This window comes from Arvicola amphibius, chromosome 3 (genome assembly GCF_903992535.2).
Source record: "Arvicola amphibius chromosome 3, mArvAmp1.2, whole genome shotgun sequence".
In the NCBI taxonomy this organism is placed as follows: Eukaryota; Metazoa; Chordata; class Mammalia; order Rodentia; family Cricetidae; genus Arvicola; species Arvicola amphibius.
This window is the reverse complement of record NC_052049.1, coordinates 316,447-344,370: the sequence shown is the minus strand read 5'-3', so window position 1 is coordinate 344,370 and position 27,924 is coordinate 316,447. Positions and strand designations below refer to the sequence as shown.

General features: G+C 43.9%; 1 protein-coding gene across 1 annotated transcript; it reads right to left on the bottom strand.

Annotated features, from left to right (window-relative positions):
• Window positions 1-1,069: 1,069 nt before the first annotated feature.
• On the bottom strand, window positions 1,070-27,492 carry Cep72 (centrosomal protein 72). The gene is made up of 12 exons (XM_038324497.1): window positions 27,414-27,492; window positions 25,378-25,505; window positions 24,142-24,334; window positions 20,835-20,943; window positions 16,102-16,280; window positions 13,804-14,013; window positions 12,526-12,830; window positions 10,599-10,737; window positions 9,086-9,282; window positions 5,948-6,074; window positions 2,779-2,890; window positions 1,070-1,235 (listed from the first exon to the last, which is right to left on the bottom strand). The coding sequence occupies exons 1-12, from the start codon at window positions 27,490-27,492 to the stop codon at window positions 1,070-1,072; spliced, it is 1,944 nt and encodes a 647-aa protein (XP_038180425.1).
• Window positions 27,493-27,924: the final 432 nt, after the last annotated feature.

Sequence of the window (27,924 nt, the reverse complement as noted above, 5' to 3'; positions counted from 1 at the left end):
AGGCTACTTCTCTTATCCATGCTTGGGATAAATGTTCTAGATTTCAGAATATTTTTCTTCATTTTTTTGAATTTACAGACATCTAGGTGAGCATTCCTAATGAGAAGAGTGCAGATCTTCCTGTGTTTCATGTTTTTATTTGCCCCCTTCAGTGGCAGAGATGGAATTTAGAGCCTCCTGTATGCCTGGCAGGCGCTCTATATGGAGACGCGCTCCTAGTCCAAGTGTTAATATTTGGACACCAAGACAATGCACAGAAACTTTCAGATACCCAGAATCCTTTCTTAGTGAGGTTTTATTTCCACTATGGTCATGTTTCCTTCAGCTCCTTCAGCATATTCACAATAGCTTTTCTAGACAACCCCAGCAGTGCCCAGAGAGACCGTACTCAGCAGCACCAACACTGCAGGCATGGGCTTCACACTAGGAGGAGCATCTTCCTGGTGGATCAAATTTGCCTTTTCTAATGAGCACATTTCACATACCCAGTCATTTTGTACAGTGTGTATTTAATTATTCCCCTGGTTTTTGGCTGAATAGTCTGCTTATTTGCAGGAGTTATTGCAAGCAAAGGATGAGGTAGGGAGTGGGGAGATTTTTTTTTAACTATGACATGTTAACATTATACAAATTCTTAAAATGTTTTTCATATTTATAAATGCTGTTTTTATTACAACTTGGAACTTATTTCTTACTGTTACTTATTGTATGTAACTTGTTTTATTGAAGAATTCAATGAGAAAGTCAGTTATAATTTATAAAGAGCCATGTAAAATGTTTACTTCTTAAATGTAACAATATTATTAGTTCTTTAAATAAAGACTGCTTGTCACATAAAAACTTATTTTAATTATATAAAACTTTCGTGAATTAGGAAGAAAAAATACTACTTTACAACAGGATGTATAATGACAAAGGAAGTGTTTCAAGTATGGCAAAGCCCCAGGGTTGACTTTACCAAGTTGGGACACATTAAGCAAGCTGAACTTCAGACATGAACACATCTGGAGGACCCTAAGGCCATTACAGTCTGCAGCTCCGGAGCTGTAACTGATGAAGGAGAGGATAGCTAGCAGGACTGGCGGCCACCGAGTCGGGAACTGTGGCGTGGGAACAGGGCAGTCGTCTTCTTAAACTCCTGGAAGCTCCAGTGCATCTGCTCTACCTCAGCTCTGTGTTGTGCCCGGGTACGGCCCAACTCCTGCAGGAGATGTTCATTCGTATTGACCAGGGAACTGGAGGATAAAAGGAGATTAACTGCTGAATGCCTCCCAGTACTCAGCCTGCTGCTGTGTCCCAACTCCCACAGCCTACCTCAAAATCCACAGCAGGAAGGATCCCAGACCCTTGTTAGCCGTGCCAAGGCCACACCTGTTCATGGCTCCATTATTTCCCACTTCTTGCTGGCTACTGTCCCTGTATAAGATTTCCCATACCGTACATGGGGTGCAACCCGATCCCTTGGCTTGAGCAACTTTCCCAAAGGCACTGCTGGCCACTGTGAGCTGAATTTAGGAATAACTGAAATAACATACCACATTTCTATGACAAGCCAATAATAACCTTTATAGCTAATAAAGCCATATTCGGACTCTACAAAGACCCAATACTTCAACATTTCTATTTCCTAGTCATACAGGTTAACTGTGACGCAGCAACAGCACAGAGCAGAGCTGGATTCAGAAGTGCTAGTGCACTTTTCACAATTTCTCAATACTGCTCCGTTCCCCCAGGTGGCCACAGAGAATAGTATCACAAGTTTAGATAAAGCAAGGCAACGCTAATCTCTGCCACTTTTGAAGACAGTCACCCCACTGAATAATCTATGAAGCAGGTGCTAGTCCTGTTTGTTTAAACCACAGAAATGACTGCTCAATAACATTGGCATGCACACGAGTGGACAAAAGCCTGATCCCACTCTCTTCAGAGTTCTGCACCTTGTTCTGCCCATATCTGGGCCAGGATGTTAGAATTCAACCACCAATGTCACTGGATGTACCACCAAGAGTATATTGTTTTGCCTGTTATTGGTTTTGGCTCTAAATTAGTAACTCAGATTCCTTCCTTCCATTCCTCCCTACTAAGTCTTGGCTCAGTCTCCTCTGCCAAGAGCCTTTCCCTTACTACTGTAGCCCAGACCTGGGACGGGCCCATGGCTAGCCTGTGGTGACTCAAAGGGTTAAAGGGACAAAGGAGGAAAGAGTGGCAACAGTGGCTGCAGGCCAGCCCTCCCAGTTGGAGGCCCCAGGAACAGGACTGCTCTCACGACCTGGTCTCACTTAGGCTCTTGCCTCCTTCCCAGAAGAAACTTCCTCAATAAAGAGAAGGTCCGCTTCGCCCAACCCAATATTCTTAGTCCCCCTTTGACTACCCACACAGCAAGAAGTAGAAATATAATCTCCATGGACTGCTGTAAAGGGGAAAGACGAGCAGGAGGATCCATGATCCGGGGAGGACACTGTATCACACCTCACCATCTCTCACATGCACTTACTTCCTGGTTCATATACACCTCAGGGTGTTCACACCTCAGTGTGTTCACCTCAGGATCCACACCTCAGGCTGGATACTCCAGTCTGTATCTCAGAGTACACTCCTTGCAGTCAACATCATCTCCATTTTTACCAAGAAGGGACCATTGATACTCATTGATATTCAAAGTTAACATGGCAATGCATGTGGGCCCTGAACACCAACTCCTGAGAGACACTGCCAGCTGTTTCTCAGTGCTGACCACCCGTGCTTCAGCCTCCCACTGTGGCCCACTCAGAGATGGACCTGTGGCTCTCTTGTAGCATCTGTGTGAGCTCCTGGATCTTATCATAGTGCTCCAAGTGCTGCTTCAGCTCCACAACTTCCCCTGAGAGCTGCTTCATACTTGCCTGAAGTCCTGAAGGAGAAAGAGAGGAAGTGGTATTGAGCAGTGATGTTCATTCACACATTTTGACCATTCTGGTTTAAATTAAAGCCGGAAGAAGAATATCAGAGGCTTAAAAATGGAGGTGAAGAGTATCATAGTAACATCTGTTGTAAACGGAAGTTACTGACCCACATTGTCCCGCACAGTTCAGTCCCAAAGACATATACAGAGACTTGCATTAATTATAAACTGTTTGACCTATTTTTCAGGCTTATTACTAACTACTTCTTACAACTTAAATTATTCCATAATTCTTGTCTATGTTTAGCCATATGACTTAGTACCTTTTCTCAGTAAGGCATTTTCACCGTGTTTCCTTTGCTTCTGGATGATGACAGCATTTCTGCAATATGTCTCCCTCAATGGGAACTAATACCCCTGCTACCTACTCCTGATACCCTAAAGTTGGTACCCTGAGGAGCCACATGCCTATGTGGAAGCAGATGGTGATGACAGATATAGACTCCTCCATTCTGCCTGCAGAGTCTCCTTCTTCAGGAAGCAACCTGCACCCATAAGGGAACCTATGCCTTACGGAGAAACTTTATGAAGTCTGTGGTAGCCACACATCCGATGTACCCACTGATTCCTTCCTACTAGTGCCAGAGCAGGTGTTCTCTTTCAATCTACGTAACTCTTATTATTTCTGAGTTTCCAACTCAAGGGGAAAAGAGATACCTCATTTATTGACTCCCTACATCTGAACAAAGGATATAGATAAATCCATATGAAGATAAAAGGCTATGAAACTATACAGTATCAGTAACATCAAGAAAGCCAGAAAGAAAAGTATGGCAAATGATGACAATGGCACTGGCATACAGTTCTCAGGAATCAGCAGTGTATAAACATCTGTGATGATTTGTGACAAGATAACAGCCTCCCCAAGAACACAGGCGAAGGGAAGACAGCAGGGGCAGCTAGTTTTAGGACCTGCCAGGAGTCCCACATTAACCAAACTTCAAGAGACACTCGACGAAAACCCAAACCCCACAAGAGTCTCAAGTCTGTAATCCAAAGGACAAGGCCAAGTCCCAGAGGTATGGTAGTGTATTATGTCTATGTCTATGGGGGTAATTGCCATTAGTGGGTATCTGACAGATACAAAGTGGAAGAACCCGAAAAGACCCATTTTCCTGGGATAATAACAGGACTATGGTAGATTAAGCGAAGGTTTCACCTTGCCAGTGAGGGGGAGATCAGGTGTTCCATGTAATCTAAGGAGCTGGCCAGCCCAATCCCTTTTAGAACAGGTCCCTCAGTGGGAAAAACAACAGCTATTGGAAAAGGCTGAGCAAACCCTGACAGCAGAGAGAAGGAAGGGGAGGACCAAGAAGTTCCCAAAAGGAGGCAGTAGTATTTCTGACCCATACAGTCAGAAAAGGTGCCATCTCCTTGAAATCACAGAGGACAAGTGTCTTTATGTAAAATGAGTGACAGAAAAGCCTGCAGCCACAGCAGGAGTGTGAGGAATCACAGTTCTTGAAAGTCAGGTCCACAAAACAGGTACACCCTCCACCCAGCATTTCAAAATGAGTAAAGACAAACAGAAAATGAGACAAGAAATAAAGAGCAGCCTGAGCAAGAATTACAGAACGTCAGAAAACTCATGTTACATCAGCAATAAAGAGCATCACACTAGAACTGAGGGCAAGGCTAGAACAACACAGGTCTGTCTCACAGAACTGATGAGCATGGCACAATTAGCCCTAAGGATGCAGAGAGTATGGCATGCATACCGTGGCAGCAACCAACGGCTCTCATTATAGATCTAAGACCCACTCAACAAGATGGAAACCTAGTCAGCTACTGAGGGCTAGTGAAGTCATGAATCCTGGAGGAAAACTAACAATCAGCATAATCCCTAACTACACCTTACATCTTATTTGTCCTTACAGCCACAGTAAGTGTAGCCCTCACTCCTTATCAAGGAAACATCTCTTTGCAACAGATGGAGACCATTATAGAAACAACAGCCAGTCAGAATGCAAAACTGTAGATCCCAGTCCCAATACACACATCTACAAACAACTCACCACAGTTAAGTTTCAGGAAACATTGTGGAAGAAGGGAGGGGGCTGGGGAAGACTGTAAGAGCCAGAGGATCAGGGGGCTTGCTATGAGACTGTGTCACCTGGTAATGTCAGAAGCTACACCCATAGAGTCTTGTCAACATGACTGCTTAAACATGAGATGAACAACAGACATGCCTGAGTGGATGGGGAAAGACCACAAAGCTTTAAACCCTACACAAAGAACTACAGCCAGCTAGGGAATTCTGGGAGTAGGAGAATAGTCTTTCCCAGGGAAGAGTACTAACTGGTTACCTAATACCAAATGGTCATTCCTAAAAACATACATACAAGTAATATTCTATAGACTGAACAGGTTGTACTTGGGAGTATATATACATACACATATACATACATATATATGCATGTAACAACAATTAATGAAAAAGGAGGGCATGAATTTGAAAGAAAGTGGTATATGGGAGAGTCTTGAGGGAGGAAAGGGAATGGAAAAAATGACATAATTTCAAAGAGAAAAATAAATAAAATGACACCTGAGGAAAGTTATCTTCCCCAAACAAAACAAAAATCCCCTCTAACTTAAAAAAAGGAAAATAAAGAACTTTTATTATTCAACAAACACCCCATTGATAGTGAGCAGCAAGAGATCTGAGGAGACCTTGACTCAAGAGTCAGACCTGGGTGGCACTCCCCACCCATGGTGCTTCGTGTGGCAAAGGATCAGGCACGAGGCAGTTACCTCCTGGCTCTTTAAAGTTTCAAGAAGAGTCAAGATTCGGATGGTGGTGGAAACAGCCAAAAAGTTACCTCCACATTCTACCCCAGACGAGCTGCTAGAGGCAGCCATTAACAATCGGGCTGGGTCTCCAGACCTACTCCGGCAGTATTTACTGATTCCAATTCCTGGCATAAAGTGACTTAGAACAATGTCTACCCTATGCATGCATGAACACTCAATTTTACCAAGCAGTATTACCAAATAAACTGTACTTACCAGTGATCTGCAAAGTTAATGCAGTTGAAGTATCTGAATTTTTTACTTCTTTTTTCACATTGAACAGAAGAGATTTTAAGTTACTATTCTCTTCCAAAGATTTGTCTAAATGTTGTCTCAATGTGTCCTAGAGGCACAGAAAACAAATGTAGACAAGTCAAGTTTAGTCAGTATATTTAATGAATGGAACAAAATTCTGGACAATCAGTAGGATATCCTACTGGTGGGAGAATATGCTGTAGTATAATTCTGAATCACAATACAAAGCATAAATCACACTCTCCAGCATATTATCCCACCAGTAGGGCACCATAATTACCCACTGGAAGCAAAAGGACACAAGGAAAGGAGAGAAGGGAGATGGGTATACACCAGAGGAATTCAGGTGCAATACTAGAAGAGCAATGACTGGGCCCTCTCTTTCCATGAGGATCCCACTGTCACAGGGATCCCCAGGGCCTCTATACTATTCAATATTATTAGCATCCTTCCTATGGGAACTCCATTATGATATGGCTTCTCAGGCTACAAATGTGTGGAATTCTATCAGTAATCCCCTATCACAAGTAGGAACTGAGGCCTGGGCTGTTAAGACTGGAACATAAGACAGAGAACAAGACTACCATCAGAGTCATAATAGCAGCTGTTTGCAAAAGTGGTACAAGTTACCAGACTTCTTGACAGGAGTCATGCAAGTTGCCTGTGAAGTCAGGGCTCCCACAGATCTGTACTCACCTTCTGCAGCTTGGGTACCAGCAGACATAATCATAAAGGGGTTGGAAAAGAGGGGTGAGAACTAGCATCACATCAAGACCCAAGTCCAGTTCACAGGAAACGGATGAGCTTATTATGCATGTGGCAACCCTACCCTCTCTGCACGTCTATACCCACTAGGCAGGATGCCTCCTATAAAGGCTGATTGCCAGACCCCAAACCATTTCTCTCAGCTGCACCTTTAAATCTTTCAAAGCACCTCACAATGAGGACCCACACAGGCTCTTCTTTCTGGCACTAGTTCTCAGCGGTGGGTTGTGCTGGCTCCTACCTCTCAATCATACTCAGGCTGTGATGGACACAGGCCACAGGGACTGAACACACCCAGACTAGGCAGAGTCTCTCTGCCTCAAGACATAATTCTAGATGTCACAGGAAGCTCCATGCAGTCTCTACCCTGTGAAGCTAGCTCACCAGGACTTGACAACAGTCACTATGGACAGTGGTCCCAGGAGGGGACCAGCAGCAGCATGCCTCAGCTCACTCAGACCGACAGGGAGCTTTAGCCTGTTCCTGTCTTGGCACTTAAGGTTGCCCTATGGCACAGAGACGTCTGTGCATTTCTTCTACACTGCAGCAGGGCAATGCTGACTTCTGGACTGCCTCTCTGGGTGCCTCCGTTCCAGATCCAGCTGGGCTGACTCCTACTGTGTCTGCCTTAACAGGTACTCCTTATGGTTTTCTTGTAGGACTGTGCTGTGTCCCATGGGGCCAACAATCCCACAGAGACAATACTCTGCACAGCACAGCAGTCAAGGCACACTGGGCTCAGGCTCTTTCCAGACGCCAGAGTTTTGTGCACATGCAAGAGACCCACAGTGTCTTCAGCACCAGAGACTACCTGTGCCAGTTCATCGTCCTTCATTTTCTCTAAACTGAGGTTTCAAGTGTCATCTCTTATGTAGATCTTCCCAAAATGAAGATATTTAAAGGCAACTTTAAACTTTCCCCCAGAAATACTGTGGTACATCCATCTATTTTACAGATAAAGTGACCAAAGCAGGAGGCAAGCCAGGCAGATGCTAAAGGAACCCACTGGCTTAGAGTGCACACAGTTCCTAGGTGCTCACCTTGCCAGGGACGGACCAATACACACTGACAGTGGGGACAGACTGGCAACCCCTTCTTGGTATCATAAAAACTCCTGCAGCCCATACAGAGGCCCACATGGCATCAAGACTTTCTGTGAGGGAGCCTAGAAGAACATCCTGACATACAGGCTTTCAGATGAGAGTGTTGAGCCGTGGCAACTGATTTGTGCTTAGTTAATCTCATTATATTGCAGAAGCTGGCCACAGCATGTTGGTCCAAGGCTCATTTTGAGGTTATTATGTACTACAAAGCCACAGAGCTAAGCAGACAATTAATACTTGCTCTGGTGGGTGCACTCGCAGGTGGCTCTGTGGTCTAACACTTCTGCCTTTGATGTAACTATCAGCATAAGCGTAAAAGAAATGAGGGCACCCCAATACTTTACACATGATACAATCCCATAAGAATCAAACTAGAGGTGACATCCAAGTTTATGTAGTTCTTTCTGGGTACCACCTGCTGTTAGAGTCTCCTGGACTCAGATATAACCTTCAAATGTTGTCTGGTTGGTGCAGAACAGAGCAAAGAGACCACAGATGACCTAGCTAATCAGAACCTTATGTAGCCTATGCCAGGGACAAAATGAGTCTGGTTCATTTCTTCTTCTCCCATCTCTTCTATCCAGACTCTCTGAGAAGACAGTGCCAGGCAGAAGTTTGACAATCAGCAACAATACCACCGTAAGCTCACTGTTTTCTGGAATCTGGGTGTCAGGGGAAGCCCTGGAGAAAAGAACTGCTAATAGGGGAAACTGCTTGGTCCTGGAGCAGCAAGAGGGAGTGTATGTAGTATTATGATGCTTTTTATCTTTTGGCTTTTTTTGCGGGGCCACTACCCAGCTCCCAAATAAATCACATGGACTTATTCTTAGTTATGAATGCCTGGCCTTAGCTTGGCTTGTTTCATGCCAGCTCTTCTTAACTCACATTATCCCATCTACCCTCTGTTCTCTCACCTCTGTACATCTTACTCTTACTTCACAGACTGCTGTGGAGCTGGATGTCTGACCCCTCATGTCCTCCTCCTTCTCTATCTTCTCTCTGCCTGCCAGTCCCGCCTATCCTTTCTCCTGCCTCGCTACTGGCTGTTCAGATCTTTATTAGACCATGAGGTGTTCTAGACAGGCAAACTATCACAGCTTCACATATTAATATTAACATAATATTTCCGACAGGAGAGCCCAACAGTAGCTGTGAGCACAAGAGTCAGCACTGCCCTTGTCCTGAGGGCCAGACCTGTGAACAAAGGAAAACAGCAGAGAACACAGCTCACCAGCTCCCTCTTCGAATTGTTGAGTTCTGCCGTCACCTTGTTCACTATGGCAGTATACTTTTGCTGCTGCTCAGCAAGGCGGCTTTGCAGGGACTTATTTTCAAGAGACAGGTAACTAATTCCTTCCTTTTCAAGTGCTGAACTGTCCCGAGCCACTGTGAACTCTTGAAGAGATGCCAAAACATGTCTGGCCTGAGCTAGAAGTCAAAAGGAAGTAGAGTTACAGCTAAAGGAATCCTCGCTACATAGCTATGTGATTTGAAAGCAGAGGACAGAAAAAACAACAACAAACAACAACAACAATAAAAAAAAAAACAACCTAGACACTGGTACCTTGATTGCCTCTCTATGAGAAATGGACATGGCTTTTTTTTTTTTTTTTGTTTTTCGAGACAAGGTTTCTCTATAGCTTTGGAGCCTGTCCTGGAACTAGCTCTTGTAGACCAGGCTGGCCTTGAACTCAGAGATCCGCCTGTTTCTGCCTCCTGAGTGCTGGGATTAAAGGTGTTTGCCACCATTGCCCAGCTAAGACTGGACATGGCTTTTAATTACAAAAAAGGCAACCTTTGAGAGAAGGACACATACACTAGGTAGCCACATCAGGAAGATGTGGTGAATGCATTGGTAGCTTGGCCTGAAAACTCCAAGGAGGCAAGGGCATTGTGACCATCACAGCTACCATGGATCACTTCTGCTGCAGCAAGACACTGGCCCTGGCTATAGGATAAATGTACAGTTCCCAGGATCCAGGACTACAGTTCCCAGGGTTTCTGATCCAGGAATAAGTAAAAAGGTCACAACCCTCAAGGGGAGGTCAGGAACTGTTGGCTACCTTAAGTCAACACGACACAAGCTAAAGTCATCTGTGGGAGCCTCAATTAAGAAAATGCCTGATAAGATGGGGCTGTAGGCAAGCCTGTGGGTCATTTTCTTAATGAGTGATTAATGGTGGAAGGTCCAGCCCATGTGGGGGCACCCCTGGGAGGGTGGTGCTGGTTCTGGAAGAAACAAGCCAGGAGGGGCAGGGCAGTAAGCAGCACCCTCATGGCCTCTGCATCAGCTCCTGCCTCCAGGTTCCTGCTCTGAGTTCCTGTCCTGACTTCCTTTAATGATGAACTGTGATGTGAAGAGTCAGCCAAATAAACCTTTTCCTCCTCAAGTTGCTTTGGTTATGGTTATGTGTTTTATCACAGCAATAGTAACCCTGACTAAGACAGGAGCCATGACAGGCAGTAGCTTAGGCATCTCAGTGCTGATGAGCCTGACTCCAAAAGGACACTCCAGGCTTCTGGAGAAGGCACTCATCGCCTAGGCCTAGAGCACAACATTGCATGAGGAACCCTAGCACACTCTCATGCTGAATCTCCAGACCTACCTCATCTTCACTAGGGAAGACAGTCTTGTTGGGTTCCTATCACATACTTGAAGTTTTGTGAATCCAGGGCCCTGTACTCAACCAGATGCACACAGAAAATCAGATGACGGCAGTTTAGTTGATGCTGCCAGGACTCACCGAGGAATGCCTCATTGCCATGCAGGGATCCACTGCCGCTTGCGCACCTGTCTATTAGGTCGAGGAGCGCTTCCAGGAGTGCCACTTCCAGAGCAGGCCTCTGCTCAGGCACCACCACCGAGCAGAGTTTAGGAGACAGCTATGATGAAGACACATCACAAGACCGGCTTTAAGCTGGCAGCTCATGCGAAAACTAGGTCTCTAGTACAACATGACTGAGTATAAAACACTTGTCTCCTTTATGGAAGAAGTCTGTGTCCAGGGGCAGAGCCTTGAGCTGAGAACAACAGACACCCATTTGTGAAGCTGGCTCCTCATGAGGCTGTGACAGCATAGCACTCCCCTCTCCTATTTCCTTCTTTCCCTAATCCAGAACCTGAGAAACAGAGGCCGCAAATCATCATGGTCACATCACACACGAAAGCATTCCCCAGAACTGACACTTTGTAGTCAGCTAACCAATGTCTCTAACATGGCTCAGAAATCCCAGCAGTGACCTTAACTGTGGCTCCAAGAAGCCAGCTTCTGTTGCAGAATATTATTTTAACTGGTCAAAGATGTGCTGTATTTGTTTATGCTATGGATTATTACTTTAACTGTGTAAAGGTGTGTCACACTTGTTTATGCTGCATTTGTTTAAGTTTTTTGTTTGGTTTTTCAAGACAGAGTTTCTCTGTGTAACAGTCCTGGCTGTCCTGGAATTCACTCTGTAGACCAGGCTCAAACTCACAGAGATCCACCTCTGCCTACTGAGTACTGGGATTAAAGGTGTAAACCACCCAGCCTTTATCTTCTTTGTTTAACGATGTAAGGATGTGTGTTTAATTATGTAAATATGTGTTGTATCTGTTTTACCTTGCTTGCCTAAAGGACCTCATTGGTCTAATAAAGAACTAAACAAAAAATAGCGAGGCAGAGAAAGAACAGGTGAGGCTGGCAGGCAGAGAATAGGAGGAGAAATCTAGGCTTGAAAAGGAGAGAAGACGAGAGGAGAGGAGGAGAGGAGAGGAGAGAAGAGGAGAGAAGAGGGGAGGAGATGGGAGGAGAGGGGAGGGGAGGAGAGGGGAGGGAATGAGAGGAGAGGAGAGGAGAGGGGAGGAGAGGGGACGGGAGGGGAGGGGAGGAGAGGGGAGGAGAGGAGAGAGGAGGAGAGGGGAGGAGAGGGGAGGGGAGGGGAGGGGAGGGGAGGGGAGTGGAGGAGGAGAGGGGAGGGGAGGGGAGGGGAGGAGGGGAGGGGAGGGGAGGGGAGGAGAGGGGAGGAGAGGAGAGGAGAATGAGGAACACACCCAGGGAAGAAGCCAGTCAGTGGCCAGTCAGATACAAGTAGTGAACGCAAGACACAGAGAAGGAAAGACAAGTAAAAAGTCCCAAGGCAGAAGGTGGCTAAGGAGAAACAAGTTACTTTAAGTTAAAAAGAGCTAGCCAGAAACGAGCTGAGCCTTTATGACTAATGAGAAGTTTCTATGTCATGATCTGGGAGCTGGGTGGTGACCCAGTAGAAAAGGTCTGGTACAAGCATCCCTTATTTTACCTCAGGTGCAGCTTAGGACCAATCAGAGAATCAACCACTCTGAATCCCCTGTAGCTTCTAAGCCAAATGAAGTCGTCCCTGAAGCCTGTAGGTCCTTGAGGGTATGGGAAGTCTTAATCCCCTCAGCAGGAATGAATCTTTCAGAAACCATAACATGTATTTCCAGGATTCTCCCTTCATGACAGTCACTGATGATTCAGCCTGCCATAAAGCCTGACTCCAGGTTCTGAGACAAATTAAATATGGGGAAATCAGGCTACTGTGCGGCTGTGCTTGCCCCTCAGAACCAGAGCACTACAACAACACAGCATGAGGATCAAGCACCAAGAGCTAGAACACACTTGGCGGGAATGAGGTACGTCTCTAGCTGCTGACCCCTCTGCTCCAGCTGCTCACCACTCTGGGGTCACTTGTGCCATGAGACGTCTGCTCTTCAGCCTCCAAAGCCTCAGGATGAGGCATGGTCACCTGACTGTGGCTCTCCAAGCCATCCTGTATGCTCAGACTGTCCTCGAGGCCGGAGGGCCCATCAGGCCTCTCTAAGCAGCTCAGACACTCCCGGTCTGAAGGCACCTGGAATCTCCCACCAGGCATCCTTCGCTTTCTGTACTTCTCAGGAACAGGCAGAGGATTTAATATATTTTGTGATGACAAACTTGACTTCTGAGAAGATGAACCACAGTCTCCAACATCCACAGAGTCTATAATACAGAGTGAGCAGAATCCTCAATAAACTGAATTCTTTTGGATGTAAAGGTTGATATTATAATTAAAAAAAATACACTTATAAATGTGAATGTGTGTCATTCAAACACAGGCATATGCAACAAACACATGAGTATCTATGCACACACATACACAAAAAGACACACAAGAGGAAGGAGGAGGAGGAGGAGGACAAACGGAGCAAATGTGATAAAAACATGGATATTGAGGAGTGCCTGAGTAGACAGAATCCCTCCTTGTTAAGTACCAGACTCCTGTGAGCATTTGCTCAGCATCCGCTCAATGGCACAGATGTGTCAACAAAGTTCTCTATACAATATCACATATGTGCATTTCTAAGAAATTAAATGGGCTGAAATGGCCAAATGAAATGGGACATCCTATGTACTTGTTCACTAATACTCTCGTGGAGGGGTAGACATGTTCTTCTCTCAGGAAGAACAATGAAAGTAGGGAAGTTATTGAACAGGGGCATGACCCTGGCTTAGCCACAGCCCAGAATTCTAGACAGCCACATCCCTGACCATTGTACTTCAAACGTGATGAAAACAAGAGAGGCCTCAAGATAGCAAGTTCACTTATGTGGGAAGTTTTCACACTTATACTATAGATGCTCATGGTACTCTCAACTTATTTAATTTTCCTCATCTTTCATATTAAAAATGTAGCCACTGTAATGAGCTTGGCCCGTGTATCTATAAGAAAATGTGTGCCTCTGGGGCTGGATAGGAATAGGAAGCAATGTGAGAGGCACAGTAGGAAAATACCAAGAAATTTACAAACCTACAGTCTAAAATATGAGTGCTTGATAAATTCCAATGTGCCAAATCCTTTCCAATGATATTTCAGAACTTCATATATAATATGAAGTACATATCTGTATGTATAAAGATATCAGAAAAAATGTCAGAGTTGTATCAAACACTGTGAATAATGTGTAATGATCACCTGGGTGTGCAGTGAAGCGGGCTTGCTGCATATTCACATGGCAGGCCTCTGGCACTCCGTGCTGTGGGGTGAGCTCCCCACAGAGATGGTCCTGTGATAAATGGCCCGAACAGCACCCTCTGGGGTTGCCTTTCTTCTTCTCGTGGCCTCTCCTCACTGAGTCCCCACACTGGTGCTGGATGGACAAAGGACTCAACAATTGTCCAGACTCTATTTTATTAAAAACATTTTAAGTTTTACTTCATTAAAAATTATATTTTAAGTTTGTGAGAAAATATGAAATTTATAAAATACACTTTTCTTAAATCAATTAAATAAGACAAAGAAGACAGCGTAGGTTAATAGAGCAGTCAGCACTGCAGTGAATTCCAGGTAATTTTACAGACAGGAAAATGGCAATGGTCAAGGGTGACAAGTCTCAATCCCAAATAACCAAGATGGGGTGGCAGCCTATGGAAGACAGTTTTACAGATCAGAAAATATGTAGTGATATTTCATTTGCATTTTAATAAATAAAACTTTCCTGTAAATCAGAGAGTAAAACAGCCCCACTGGTCAGCCTTACAAACCAGACAGTGGTGACACACACCTTTAATCCCAGTAGTCACACTGGTTGCCATAGAAACCGGGTGGTAGTGGTGCACACCTTTAATCCCAGCCCTAGAGAGGAATATAAGACAGGAGGAGAGAGCTCTCACACACAGTCTCATTCTGAGATTCCTGAAGGAAGGATCGCCATTTCAGACTGAGGTAGAGGTAAGAACCAGTGACTGGCTGTTTTGCTTTTATGATCTTCAGACTGAACCCCAGTTTTTATCTCCTGGTTTTTATTGCTTGTGCTACAGAAGCAGATGCAAGTCAATTCCCTCAACAAATGTCCAGAGTTATTACATGATGACTCTTTCAGTAGATGCTCAGAGTAACTAGAAGTGGGAGATGTTGTGAGTATTAGTTGATGATGTGTTACATTCATTTATGCTGTGGAACATTTGTTTAATGATGAAAATATGTGTTGCATTTGTTTAATTCTATGAAGCTGTGTTACTTTGCCTGCCTAAAACACCAGATTTTTGGTGAACAGCCAATAGCTAGGCAGGAGAAAGAATAGGCAGGGCTAGCAGGCAGAAAGAATAAATACAAGGAGAACAATGAGAAGAGAGGGCACCAGGGGCCAGCCGCCCCACTACACGTAGAGCTATGGAGTAAGAAGGAAAGAAAAGATATATAGAAAAATAAAAAGGTAAAAAGCCCAGAGGCAAAAGGTAGATGGGATAATTTAAGTTAAGAAAAACTGACTAGCAACAAGCCAAGCTAAGACTGGGCATAATAAGTCTCCTTGTGATTACTTGGGAGCTGGGCAGAGGGCTCCAAAAGAGTTAAAAACAAAACAAGACAAAGAAAAAAAAACAACCACAGGGAGAGGTCGTGGCCAGAAATGCAGTGCTTTTATACCGCTCAGTACTGATTCCAACATGGACTGCGTGCAAACCTGGACAGTCTTTCTATAGCACAAGGTGGAAAAGGGTCATATTAAGACACAATCAAGCACATTCTATTATAGAAAAAAGGCTGCTCGGACTTACCGGTTCTTTGAATCACGGCTATGAAAGTGAAAAGGCAACCAATAAATAGATTGAGAGAGAGGTCTCAGATCTAACATCCACACATAATTTGTATGATTCAACACCAAAAAGAGAAATAAGCCCATTAAACAACAGAGCAGGAAGGCTTTAAAGTACTACAAGAGAAAGCACACAAATGGCCAACACTGCGTCAAAACCCTTCAGGAAAAGGCAAGGTGAAATCATGAACACACACACGCCTATGAGGAGGACTAGGATTAAGAGGACTGAGGAAAGCAGTATTGGGAAGTATGGCTCAGGAGCTGCTGGCCCAGCACGAATGGCTCTAGGAAACTCATCATAGAGTAGAAGACATTAAATTAAAGCTTATAAGCAAGTCTCTGGTGCACATTAAGCTCACACAGTGTGAGAAATTCTGAGATTCTGGAAGGCTCCTGAGCACTGGCATATTTTAAGAGCCCAGTGACTGACTGCTCCTCCTCAGGTGCTGTGGACGTCTAGCTTCCTATCAGGTATTTTTTCTATGCTCTGAGAAAGAATGATACTCAAACAACTGTAATTATGACTAGACTCAAATTAGATGCATTAACTTTCCATTTTCTAATTCCATAAACCAAATACTAGTATTCAAAGTCAATACTATAAGCATCAAAAGTCCACGCTGAAGCCAAAGCCTCCCTAAACCATGGAGGATTCACTGTGCTGTGCAGCGCACCTTGGGCATAATGGAGGTCAGCCTCGTGTTCCTTCTGGCTGGAGCTCGTGCTCCCAGGAGGATTGCTCAGGTCCCACTCACACTCAGCAATGAGGTTCAGGACAGCCTCATCATCAGCATCCATAACTAAGCATTTCTTAGCTGAAGTATCAGCACATCTGGTTCTGGAGTGGTGTGGTCTGCAAGGGAAAAGAAAAGTCTTCAGTGCCAGCAGGCCCATGTATACTACAGTCCACAGGGTACCCTCACACATCTCTTGGGAAGAGTTCAGTGCTAGGATGGCTCTCGTTACAAAGTGACCTGGAAGAAGGTCTTACCTAGAACAACTGACAACGCATGACAAAGTCATGAGTTGCAGGTGATGTGGGATTCCCCTCTGCATGCTGTGAATACAACTGTTTAATAAAGAAGCTACTTTGGGCATATTGCAACACAGAATAGGGCAAGGCGGGAATTCCAAGCAGATAGGAGAGGAGAGGGTAGGCGGAATCAGCGAGAAGCCATGTAACCGCTGCAGGAGACAGACGCGAAAAGGAACCTTACCGGTAGGCCACAATCACGTGGAAATACACAGATTAATAGAAATGGGTTAATTTAAGATATAAGAGCTAGTCAATAAGAAGCATGAGCTAGTAGGTCAAGCAGTGCTGTAATAATACAGTTTATGTGTGATTATTTTGGGTATGGGTGGCAGGGAAATGAATGAGTAGCCTCAGACTACAGAATGGCATGCTAATGTGGGCCAGCTAAATCCACATAAAACCTGAGAGATCTTGGAAAGGAATTCTAGGCACAAAAAAAGACAGAAAAAAATGACACCTTGAAATTTGCAGGCAAATGAATGGATCTAGAAAACATCATACTGAGTGAGGTAACCCAGACCTAGAAAGATAAATATCATATGTACTTATTCATAAGCTGGTATGGGACAATTGTCTATATTCTGTCAATTATGTTCTAAATAAACACTGATTTGCCAGTAGTCAGGCAGGAAGTACAGGCAGGACAACCAGACAGGAAGTAGAGGCGGGTCAATGAGAATAGAAGTATTCTGGAAAGAGGGAAGCTCCCTCTGCAGTCTTGTCCAGACACAGAAGAAGCAAGATGTGACTATGCCACTGAAAAGGGCTATGTGGCTAACACAGATAAGAATGATGGGCTAATATAAGTTATAAGAGTTAATAAGAAGCCTGAGCTAATGGGCCAATTAGTTTATGACTAATGTAGACCGCTGTGTGATTTCTTTGGGACCTAACGATCGTGGGAACTAGGTAGGACAGAAAACTCAGACAGCAGTAAGTAGCTGTTAGACATAAAGCAAAGAAAATCAGCCTACAATTCACAATCCCAGAGAACTAGACAACAATAAGGACCCTAAGAGAGACATACATGGATCTAATCTACATAGGAAGTAGAAAAGTACAAGATCTCCTGAGTAAATTGGGAGCATGGGAACCATGGGTAGAAGGGTAGAAGGGGAGGGGAGCAGAGAAAAATGTAGAGCTCAATAAAAAAACTATAAAAAAGGAAAACAAAAAAGAACTTCAAGTCCTTGAAGAAAGAAATTTGAGAAGATATCAAAAGATCTTCATGCTCATGGATCAGTAGGACTAACATAGTAAAAATGATCATTTAATCAAAAGCAATCCACTGATTCAATCCAATTCCCATTAAATTTCTTCCAACACAATTCTTTACAGACCTTGAAAGAACACTCAACTTCATATGGAAAATCAAAATCCCAGGTTAGCTAAACAATCCTATACAATAAAGGAACTTCTGAAGGTATCACCATCCCCAATTTCAAGCTCTACTAAAGAGGTAAAATCATAAAAACAGCATGGTAATGGCATAAAAACAGACAGGTGCATCAATGAAATTGAGCTGAAGACCCTGACATAAATCCATACATCTATGGACATCTGATTTTTGACAAAGCTAAAATCATACAATGGAAAAAAAAAGCATCTTCAACAAATGGTGTGGCATAACAGGATGTTGGCATGTAGAAGAATGCAAATAGATCCATATCTATCACCCTGCACAAAACTCAAGTCCAAGTGGATCAAAGACCCCAATGTAAATCCAGTTATGCTGAACCTGACAGAAGACAAAGTGGGAAGTAGCCTTGAACACGTTGGCACAGGAAAACAACTTCTTGAATAGAACACCAGCAGCACAGACACTGAGATCGACAATAAATGGGGCCTCGTAAAACTGAGAAGCTTCTGTAAGGCAAAGGACACAGTCAATAAGACAAAACAGCAGCCTACAGAAAGGGAAAGATCTTCACCAAACCCACATCTGACAGATCTCCAAATATATAAAGAACTCAAGAAACTAGATACCACCCCCCAAAAATAATACAATTAAAAAATGGAGTACAGTTCTAAACAGAGAATTCATAAAAGAATCTCAAATGGCTGAGAAACAAAGAATTGTTCATCATCCTTAGCCAACAAGGAAATGTAAATCAAAACGACTCTGAGAATCAATCTTATACCAGTCAGAATGCCTAAGATCAAAAACACTAGTGACAGCTTATGTTGGGGAGGCTGTGGAGCAAGGGGAACACTTCTCCCTTGGTGATGGAGTACAAACTTGTATAGCCAGTTTGGAAATCAGTATGGAGGTTTCTCAGAAAATTGGGAATCTATCTACCTCAAGACCCAGTGATACCACTCTTGGGCTTATACTCAAAGGATGCTCAATCATTCTACAAGGACACCTGTTCAACTATGTTCACAGCAGCATTATTTGTAATAGCAAAAACCCGGAATCAACCAAGATGGCACTCAACAAAAGAATCCAAAGAAAATGTAGTACATTTACACAATGGAGTATTACTCAACTATTAAAACCAATAACATCAAAAACTCTAAAAGCAAATAAATGGAACTAGTAAAAATCATACTGAATGGGGTAACCCATACCAGAAAGACAAAAACGGTATGTACTCACACATAACTGGACATTAGCCCCAGAGAGACTAGGCAACAAGGAGGGGTGGTCTCACCTCAAAGGCTACTCCAGCCAGGACTTCAGATTAGCCTTGCCCTTGTACTTTTCCATGACACAGAGAATGGACAATAAATAATAAAGCGATACAGCTATCTCTCCCAGGACTTGACCATTACCCCAATTTTCTCAAGGCCCCTAAAGATGCCATCATCCACAGATCGCAGGAAATAATGATATTACATTCCCAAGAGGTGGGATGGGTTGTTTCTGGTCATTTGATGGTTTATGGGTTATCACTGTTTGGGGGGGGGGGGTGTTGGTTGAAAGTTGTTATTGGTCATGGTCAGGGAGGAAACTGATCAAAAGAGGTTAGATTTAGGGATCTCTTTCTGAAAAGATAAAAAACAAACAAACAAACAAACAAAACAACAACAACAACAACAAACCCCCCCAAAACAGTTATATCACTCTTGGGCATAAACACAAAAGACTGTACGTCCTACCATAGAGATATTTGCTCACCAAGTTCACTGCTGCTTATATATAATAGGCAGAAATTGGAAACAGCTTAAATATTCATTCATCAATTGATAAATGAATAAAGAAAATGTGGTGCATCGACACAATGGAACATTATCCGGCTGTAAAGAAAACGAAATCTGCAGGTAAACGGACAGTGCTAGAAAAAAATCATCCTGAGTAATTCAGACCCCAAGACAAATGCTGTAAGCTTTCTCTTATATGTGAATGTTATCTTGTAAGCCCTTGATATTGTGTGCTACAATCCACATCATCACAGAGGTTAGGAAATTATAGGATCTCCCAAGGAAGAGGAAGTAGAATTTACTGTTATGGAAAGATAGGGAGGAGACTGGAGTAGACGACCTGGTGATACAAGAGAAAGGTAAAGGAGAAAACATGAGGAGGGACAACTAACACTAAAAACCATTTGAGGACCTATACAACAATCTGCTACTGTAGAAGTTTCCTAAAATTCGTGTGCTGGATAGTTTTATGTCAACTTGACACAAGCGTAAATCATCTGAGAGGAGGGAACCGTACTTAAGAATATGCCTCCATAAGATCAAGGGTGTAGGCAAGCTTGTAGGGCATTTTCTTTAGCATTTTCTTTATTAGAGATTGATGGGGGAGGGTCCAGCCCATTGTGGTGGTGCCAGGCCTGGGCTGGTGGTCCTGGTTCTATAAGAAAACAGGAGAAGGAGTGAGCCAGTAAGCAGCACTCCTCTATAGCCTCTGCATCAGCTCCTGCCTTTGGTTCCTGCCCTGTTTAAGTTCTTGTCTTGATTTCTTTTGTTAATGAACTGTAAGTGCAAACTGAAATAAACCCTTTCCTTCCCAAGTTGCCTTGAACATAGTGTTTTGTCACAGCAACAGAACCTTAACTAAGACAATATACATAAATGAAAAAAACCCAAAATTTAAAAATAAAAAGAAAAATACAGAACGGGGTCAAGGCATGCGAATGTTCTCCATTGGTGGCATATTGTGAACAGCAAAATAAAGGGAAAAGCTGACACCAGAGACACCAAGAGATCAGAAATGCAAGGCTTTGTGGTATGGCGTCTCATAGCAGCTCTCCTGTTTCAGACGGGCTGGTAGTACTGAAAGAACATCTGAAGAGAGACAGACCCTGCACTCGATCCCCAGGGCAGTTGGCGCACAGATACTCTTGCCTGATGGCTGAATGTCCTGTCAACAGGCAAGTTTCAAGTCCATCTCTGAGCACTGAGGAGAACTACATCAGTGCATACCTTCCAGCTGTTACAGCGGCCGAGAAGCTCTGCTTTGAGTCCAGTGAATTCTCTGAAGCAAAATGAAGCTGAGAAGCCCTTCGCTCGCTCTCTCTCACAGGACGGTCATCTAAAGACAAAACTCACAAGAACTATAGAGAACAGCAGGGGCAGGTGATTGCCATGTTTTTCATGAGAGTTGACACGCCCAGTTCCCCCACTCTAGAGCTCACAATACAGGAAGACTTTGGTGTCAGGGCTGACTCAACCATAAGCTCTCATCAGCAAATGGCATGCATCAACCTGGAATTATGAGCTCTGGTGGCTACACTTGGCTTCCCAACAATGCCAAGTGCAATGCCAAGAGGCTAGCCTATGCCCTCAAAGCTCACTGTCCATGAGCTGCTACTGGAGCAGGATAATGCCTGCTGCAAAAGTAGGACACATATGAAGTGCACACACATTTAAGATGCTTTTTAAATGTTTATTAAATATGTGCATGCCAGACGCTGGATGAGTCTCGTCACATAAGCAAACTAAAAGGTCTGTACAGATGAGTCCACAACACACTGAAGAGGACTGAGAATCCCAAACGTTCCCACTAGAGATCTGAGGCCTCAGAAGGCTTTCACCAAGAGTTCCTGGAACCTCTTATGTAAATACCCGAGGATGTGGAGGCCCTCACTCCTGGAACTCTCCTATTTTATAGTAGCATTCAAGTTGCACATGTGGGTAAGTTCCCATGCCAGCTCCTAAATGCTATTTACTCTGGCACAAAATTATAGAAAATAGTAAAGTGTGAGGAAAACCCACAATGTTGTAAAGTTACATGAGTCTTCTCTAACGGAACATGTCTACACTGAGCTACTTTCTAGTCAGAGGCAGTAAATCCTGGACTTCTCCACCAGAACGCAAATGCAAAACTTCCAGAGCCTTTCAAATTCCTACCTACAACCAGGACCAAGCCCCTCTCCAGGCCCTGTATAGAATCAAAGTTCCTCTTCTAGCACCTGTTGATTCAGGGTCTTTGGACAGGGTTTTCCCAGTGACTCTAATATCACTAACAGCCCTTTGCTGTCTGTGCATGAACCTCTTACATTCTTTCTCCGTATAAACTCTTATGATTCTGAATCTAGACTTTGGCAAGGGGAAGGCAGTGATTAAAAACTGAAGAATCTCAAGATTACTCATAGCTGTACGGCTTCTAAAAACAAAGGCAACCTCAACTGTTTGTAAGTTATGTAAACAGTCAAATAAAGAATAGAACTATATTCAAATTAAACATAGATATTCCAAGTATGTCTTAACTAAACAATGTGCTCTGGGCATCTAGTCCATCTGCTCAGCACTTGTGGTCTTGAAACAGTGTTCATGGCCCCAGGAGTACACACCTGTACTTTCGTGGGGTTGAAACAGTGTTCATGGCCCCAGGAGTACACACCTGTACTTTCGTGGGGTTGAAACAGTGTTAATGGCCCCAGGAGTACACACCTGTACTTTCGTGGGGTTGAAACAGCTCTGTCAGCACTTAGTGTGCTGCAGCTGGGCTCTGTGGGACAAGACACAGAAGGTGCAGGCACTCAGCACCCTCTAGCCTTTGACCAACAACTGTACTCTGAGGCTAGACACATGGTCACCACTTCAGGGGCAACCGATGACCAACAAACAAGATAGTTCTGCCACCACTGCTACTGGCCCATTCTGCCTAGGAGCTGAGCTCTTGGGAAATGAAGCCTGTTGGGCTCATTTACTCAGGACTTTTATGTCAGGTCCTCAAATTACCTTTAGAGGACTGAAGAAAATAGTTCCAACTGAGTTACTAAAAAGGTGACTTCTGGCAATAACCAAACTACAGCTGACCAGAGAAAGGACTGTTTTGCAAGGACTAATTCATCCCCACTAATTTACTGTTACAGAAGGATGAAACAAAAGGAACATGTGCTTTCATGCTGCTAAATTCTTCTGCTATCTTTAGAAACATCTTCAAGATGCAGAGAAAGGGAGTTTAAGGTATCAGAATTCCATTTACACATGAAAGATCAGTTCATAATCAAAACGTTCTAGACCTCGGTGCTAAGACAAGACAGCTCAGACTGTATGGATGAGTTCAATCTGATGTTCACTCATGAAAGCTCTTGACCTACTAATAATCCCACAGAACAGGTCTTACATAGTGTCCATCTCCCAGACCTACTAATAATCCCACAGAACAGGTCTTACATAGTGTCCATCTCCCAGGGCTGAGGAACAGTTGTGCAAGGCTGGGATGAAGACTAGCTACGGGAAGACTGACTGACAGACCATGTCTTTCCTACATTTATTTTTTTAAAATATTTATTTATTTATTTATTTATTTATTTATTTATTTATTTATTTATTTATTATGTATACATATTCTTCTGCAGTCCAGAAGAGGGCACCAGACCTCATTACAGATGGTTGTGAGCCACCATGTGGTTACTGGGAATTGAACTCAGGACCTTTAGAAGAGGAGGCAATGCTCTTAACCGCTGAGCCATCTCTCCAGCCCTCTTTCCTACATTTATATACTGGGTATAAAAGCGAGGCTGAAAAAAAAAAAAAAAGGCTGATTCAGATCTGGCCAACGCCTGCCTGTCTACATACAAGGGTCAGGCAGAATTACTTAGAGAAACTTGTAGACACTAAAGTCACATCAGTCTCTTTTTGCTCTTGTTAACTGAAAAAATAGCATCTATTTTTTTTTTAAAATTATGTCTAATTTATGAATATATTTATGTGTATGAATATAGGTGCACATATACCATTGCAAAGAACAGAATAAAATCAGGCCATCAGACTTGGCAGCAAATATCTTCACTCATTTTACCCACCGACTCAAAAATTGGCATCTACACTTTTTCCAAAAGACTTTGAATGGCATCTTTGCTTGCAGGTATTTGCTATGAAGGAAAAGTGGTCTATTTTTCTAATATTTCTAATAAACCTTCAGGGGTTCTATTACTTTAATGACCTCTGGGCTCAGAAGGGGAAGGTTTCCAATGATCACTATGACAAGAGGTCTGACCCCAATAACAATATGTAAACTGCTATTGGGTGTCCTTTCTCAGGTGCTAGCCATCTTGTGTTTGAGGTAAGGCCTCTTAGTAGGTAGGCCTGGAACTTGGTGATTAGCCTGGGCTGGCTGGCTAGAAAGACCAACCCAGTGAAGATGAAGGATACTGCAGAGCCAACAGGGATTTTGACCACCAGTGCAAAAAACCAGCTTCAGCTTCCGTCAGGGAACAACAGGAGCACAAAAAATGACTCCACTATATGAGGATGTGAGCACAGTGGCTCCTCCACCTACCTAGCTGTCGGAGCTTGGGGAGCATGTGCACAACAAACAGGCGATAGTCAGACTCATTCTTCACAACAGGGTTAAGCCGGAAGTCCACATCCTGGAGCTCCGTTAGGGAGTGGAGCCTAAATACTTCTGCTAATGAAGAAATACAGTTGTAGTAGAGATTGAGATTCTCCAAGAAGACCAGATGCTGAATGCCCTGTTAATGAGAAAAATACCTCAAATAGTGCATCATGAAAAATAAAATATTGGTAGGAGCTAATCAATTTAAACATACTTATAATGAACATATACATTACCAGAAAAAACTAACAATGCAACATGTTCTCATTTGTAAAGTTCTATGTACCATATAGGACAGCAACCACATGGGATGTCTAAATACAGGTTTGTGAGTCCCAACAGTAATAAGCACAGCTACTCTCTCGAGGGCCAGTATGAATCAAGCTATATAACTTAAACAATTTCATTTACTCTGCACACACCCAGATCAGGAGGCTAAGATTTGAGAGAGGAGCCAACCCTTGGTTTTAGCCAAAGCTGGAGCCTGTACCTAAGTCAAGAATGGTCCCTACTAAGTAATAGTTTCCCAGGCAGTGACATCGTATGTTTCTTTCAAGGCAAGGCCCTCCTCCCTGAATTGAGACCTAGGTAGTATTTATACAAACTTTGGGGGACTCATTATTTTGTCATCATGACTGGGTCGAGACACACACTGCCATTGAGGGTTGGAGGGCAATGCCAGGCCATTAAATAGATAAAGTGCAGGAAGAGGAAACACAGCAGATGCACGCACACTTTAGTCCTTAGGATCTTGTTTCATTCAATTTAAAGACAATTCATCTTCTTTAAAAAGTCTATTACTTTGGTAAAGATGATGGAATGGGTGAGGCACAGCTGTAGATGAACAGCACTGACATATGACAATGTCATATTCTAAATGTACAGTTTATAAGCATTCTTTGTGAGCTTCAAAACACACTGCAGCCGGGCGGTGGTGGCGCATGCCTTTAATCCCAGCACTCGGGAGGCAGAGGCAGGAGGATCTCTGTGAGTTCGAGACCAGCCTGGTCTACAAGAGCTAGTTCCAGGACAGGCTCCAAAGCCACAGAGAAACCCTGTCTCGAAAAACAAAACAAAAAAAAAAACCAAACAAACAAAAAACATACTGCATTTTTTTAACCATTAAAATATGCTCCTCTGATACTGATAGTGATAAATTTTAACAAGCCTAAAACGCACCTCAAGACTAACTAAGGAGTTACGTGAGAGATCCAAGGATTTTAAAGATGTCAAACGCATCAGAGAGTTCCCCAGGTGAGTAATCTTCTCTTGGTATGTTCCAGGAATAGATAAAGATCGAAGCTCAGCTAAGAATAGAAAATTGTAAGATTTTAATTCTTTTTAAAATTGAAAATAGTATAATAGAAATTCAATTGCGGGGATTATTTTAGAAGTTTTTAGAAACAGCAGACACTGACACTCTGCTTGCCCAAAGTGTAATTAAGCTTACAGTCTATCCTAGGCCCACCGGTTCAGCAAAGAACTCTGACCAGTCATTTTAGCACGAATTCCCTGCCCTCCCCTTGACCACTCACCGTTCATTATCCCCCAGGGCCACCAAGGTTCCCCTCCCTCCTTTTCTCTTAGCAAAGTTTCACCTATGGACTCCTACTTGTCAGCTAAAACATTTACATGCCCGTATTATACCGGGAACAGAATCTTCTTCCCTCACTACAACAGGGCCTGTGCCCATCTCAACAGCCTTGAACAGAGTCTTCATTAATGTTCTTGATTTTTTGTTTGTTTTGGAGACAAATCTAGGCAGCCAAGCATGGCCCTGAATGGTAGGTCTTCTTGCCTTAGACTCCCGAGGACCACTTCTTAGGGCTACATAGAGAGACCTTGTCGCCAAAAGAATCAAGGAACGGAATAAATAAATAATAGAAAATGGAGAAAGTAGTCTGGCATTCATCGCTGTCTGCTTCCCAACTGCAAATGCAATGTGAACAGCCACCTTACACCCTAGTCACTATGCCTTTCTTGCCTGGACTTTTATCTCCTCCAACTGGGAATCAAAATAAACCTTTTCTCTCTTAAGTTGCTTCTTGTCAGGTATTTCATTCAGGAAATGAAAAAAAAAAAAAAACAACTACTATACCCTCTTAGTAAGTAACAAGATCACTAGACAGAAAATCATCCGACTGAACAGAACACTATCAGCCAAGAAGATCAACCTGACATTCACTAGCATTCCAGTCAACAACACACTTTTCAAGGGAACCGGGAACACTCTCGCATAGAAACAATGCTGGGTCATTACATACTCCGCAGATTTAAGAACTAAAATCATACGCGGTAGGTTTTCTGACCATATTAGAATCACACTACAATCAACAACTGAAAACGAGAAAACCTGCAAACATGAGATATTCTTAAAACAAATTTCTAAAGTACATATAAAAAAAGAGAATAATTCTTAAGCAATTCAAAGGTCTAAGAAGATCTCCAAAGGGATATTTTAAAACCATATTGAAATCAATGAAAATTAGAGCCACTCACGGTGGCAACTGCCTGTAATTCTACACACTATCAATCACACACCTACACACCATCACACATGTACACACATCATACATGCACACACTATCAATCACACATGTACTCACTATCACAGATATACACACTATCACAGATATACGCACTATCACACATACACACACTATCACACACATACACACTATAACACATACACACACTATCACACACATACACACTATCACACACATACACACTATCATACATATACACACCATCACACACGCACACACTATCACACACGTACACACTATCACACATACACACACTATCACACACGTACACACTATCACACACGTACACACTATCACACACGTACACACTATCACACACGTACACACTATCACACACGTACACACTATCACACATACACACACTATCACACATACACACACTATCACACATACACACACTATCACACACACATACACTATCACACATACACACACTATCACACGTACACACTATCACACATACACACACTATCACACATACACTATCACACACGTACACACTATCACACACACACATCTACACACAGGCCTCAGGACGGCCACGCCCTCTCCCACAACCCGCCCCCCGCCAACCGGCCAAGACCGTTCTCGGCGAAGCGGCCTCCGCGCTGGGGCCGACCTGGCAGACCTGGCAGACCCTGAGCCCCAGGATCGCCCCACACGCACCCAGGTCCCGGTGCGGACCCAGGCCGCTGCGCTCCCGGACGGTCTCCTCGCACAAGACCAACCGCTGTCCTGGCGCCATAGCTTCAAACCCGACGCCCGCGCGCTGCGCCTGCGCAGTACGGCGACGAGGGGCGGGCCCAGCCAGGAAGGGGGCGGAGCCTGAGCCGCGTCTGACGCCGTGTCTGAGCGGTCTCACCCACGCTAACCCACCCGCCCTGCGCAGCCCCACTCTGCTCTGGACCCTCCCCCAGACAGCCCCGTGGGACGCAGTGGCAACTGTGGTAGCAGCTGCGCGTCCACTCCCACTTCCGTTCACCTTCTCTCTACTGCTCCTGGAGCCCTCGCTCCTGAGGTTCCCGCCTGCGCAGACTGCCTCCCACTAGGACCCTTCACAGGGAGGCTTCCAGAGGCTCTCGCCCTGCAGTTGGAGAGATAGGCTGGGTGCAGAAGTTTCACAGTGTTCCCCTGCCTAGGACACACTGAAAGTCCCTTTGTCAAACCTGGGGTCTAC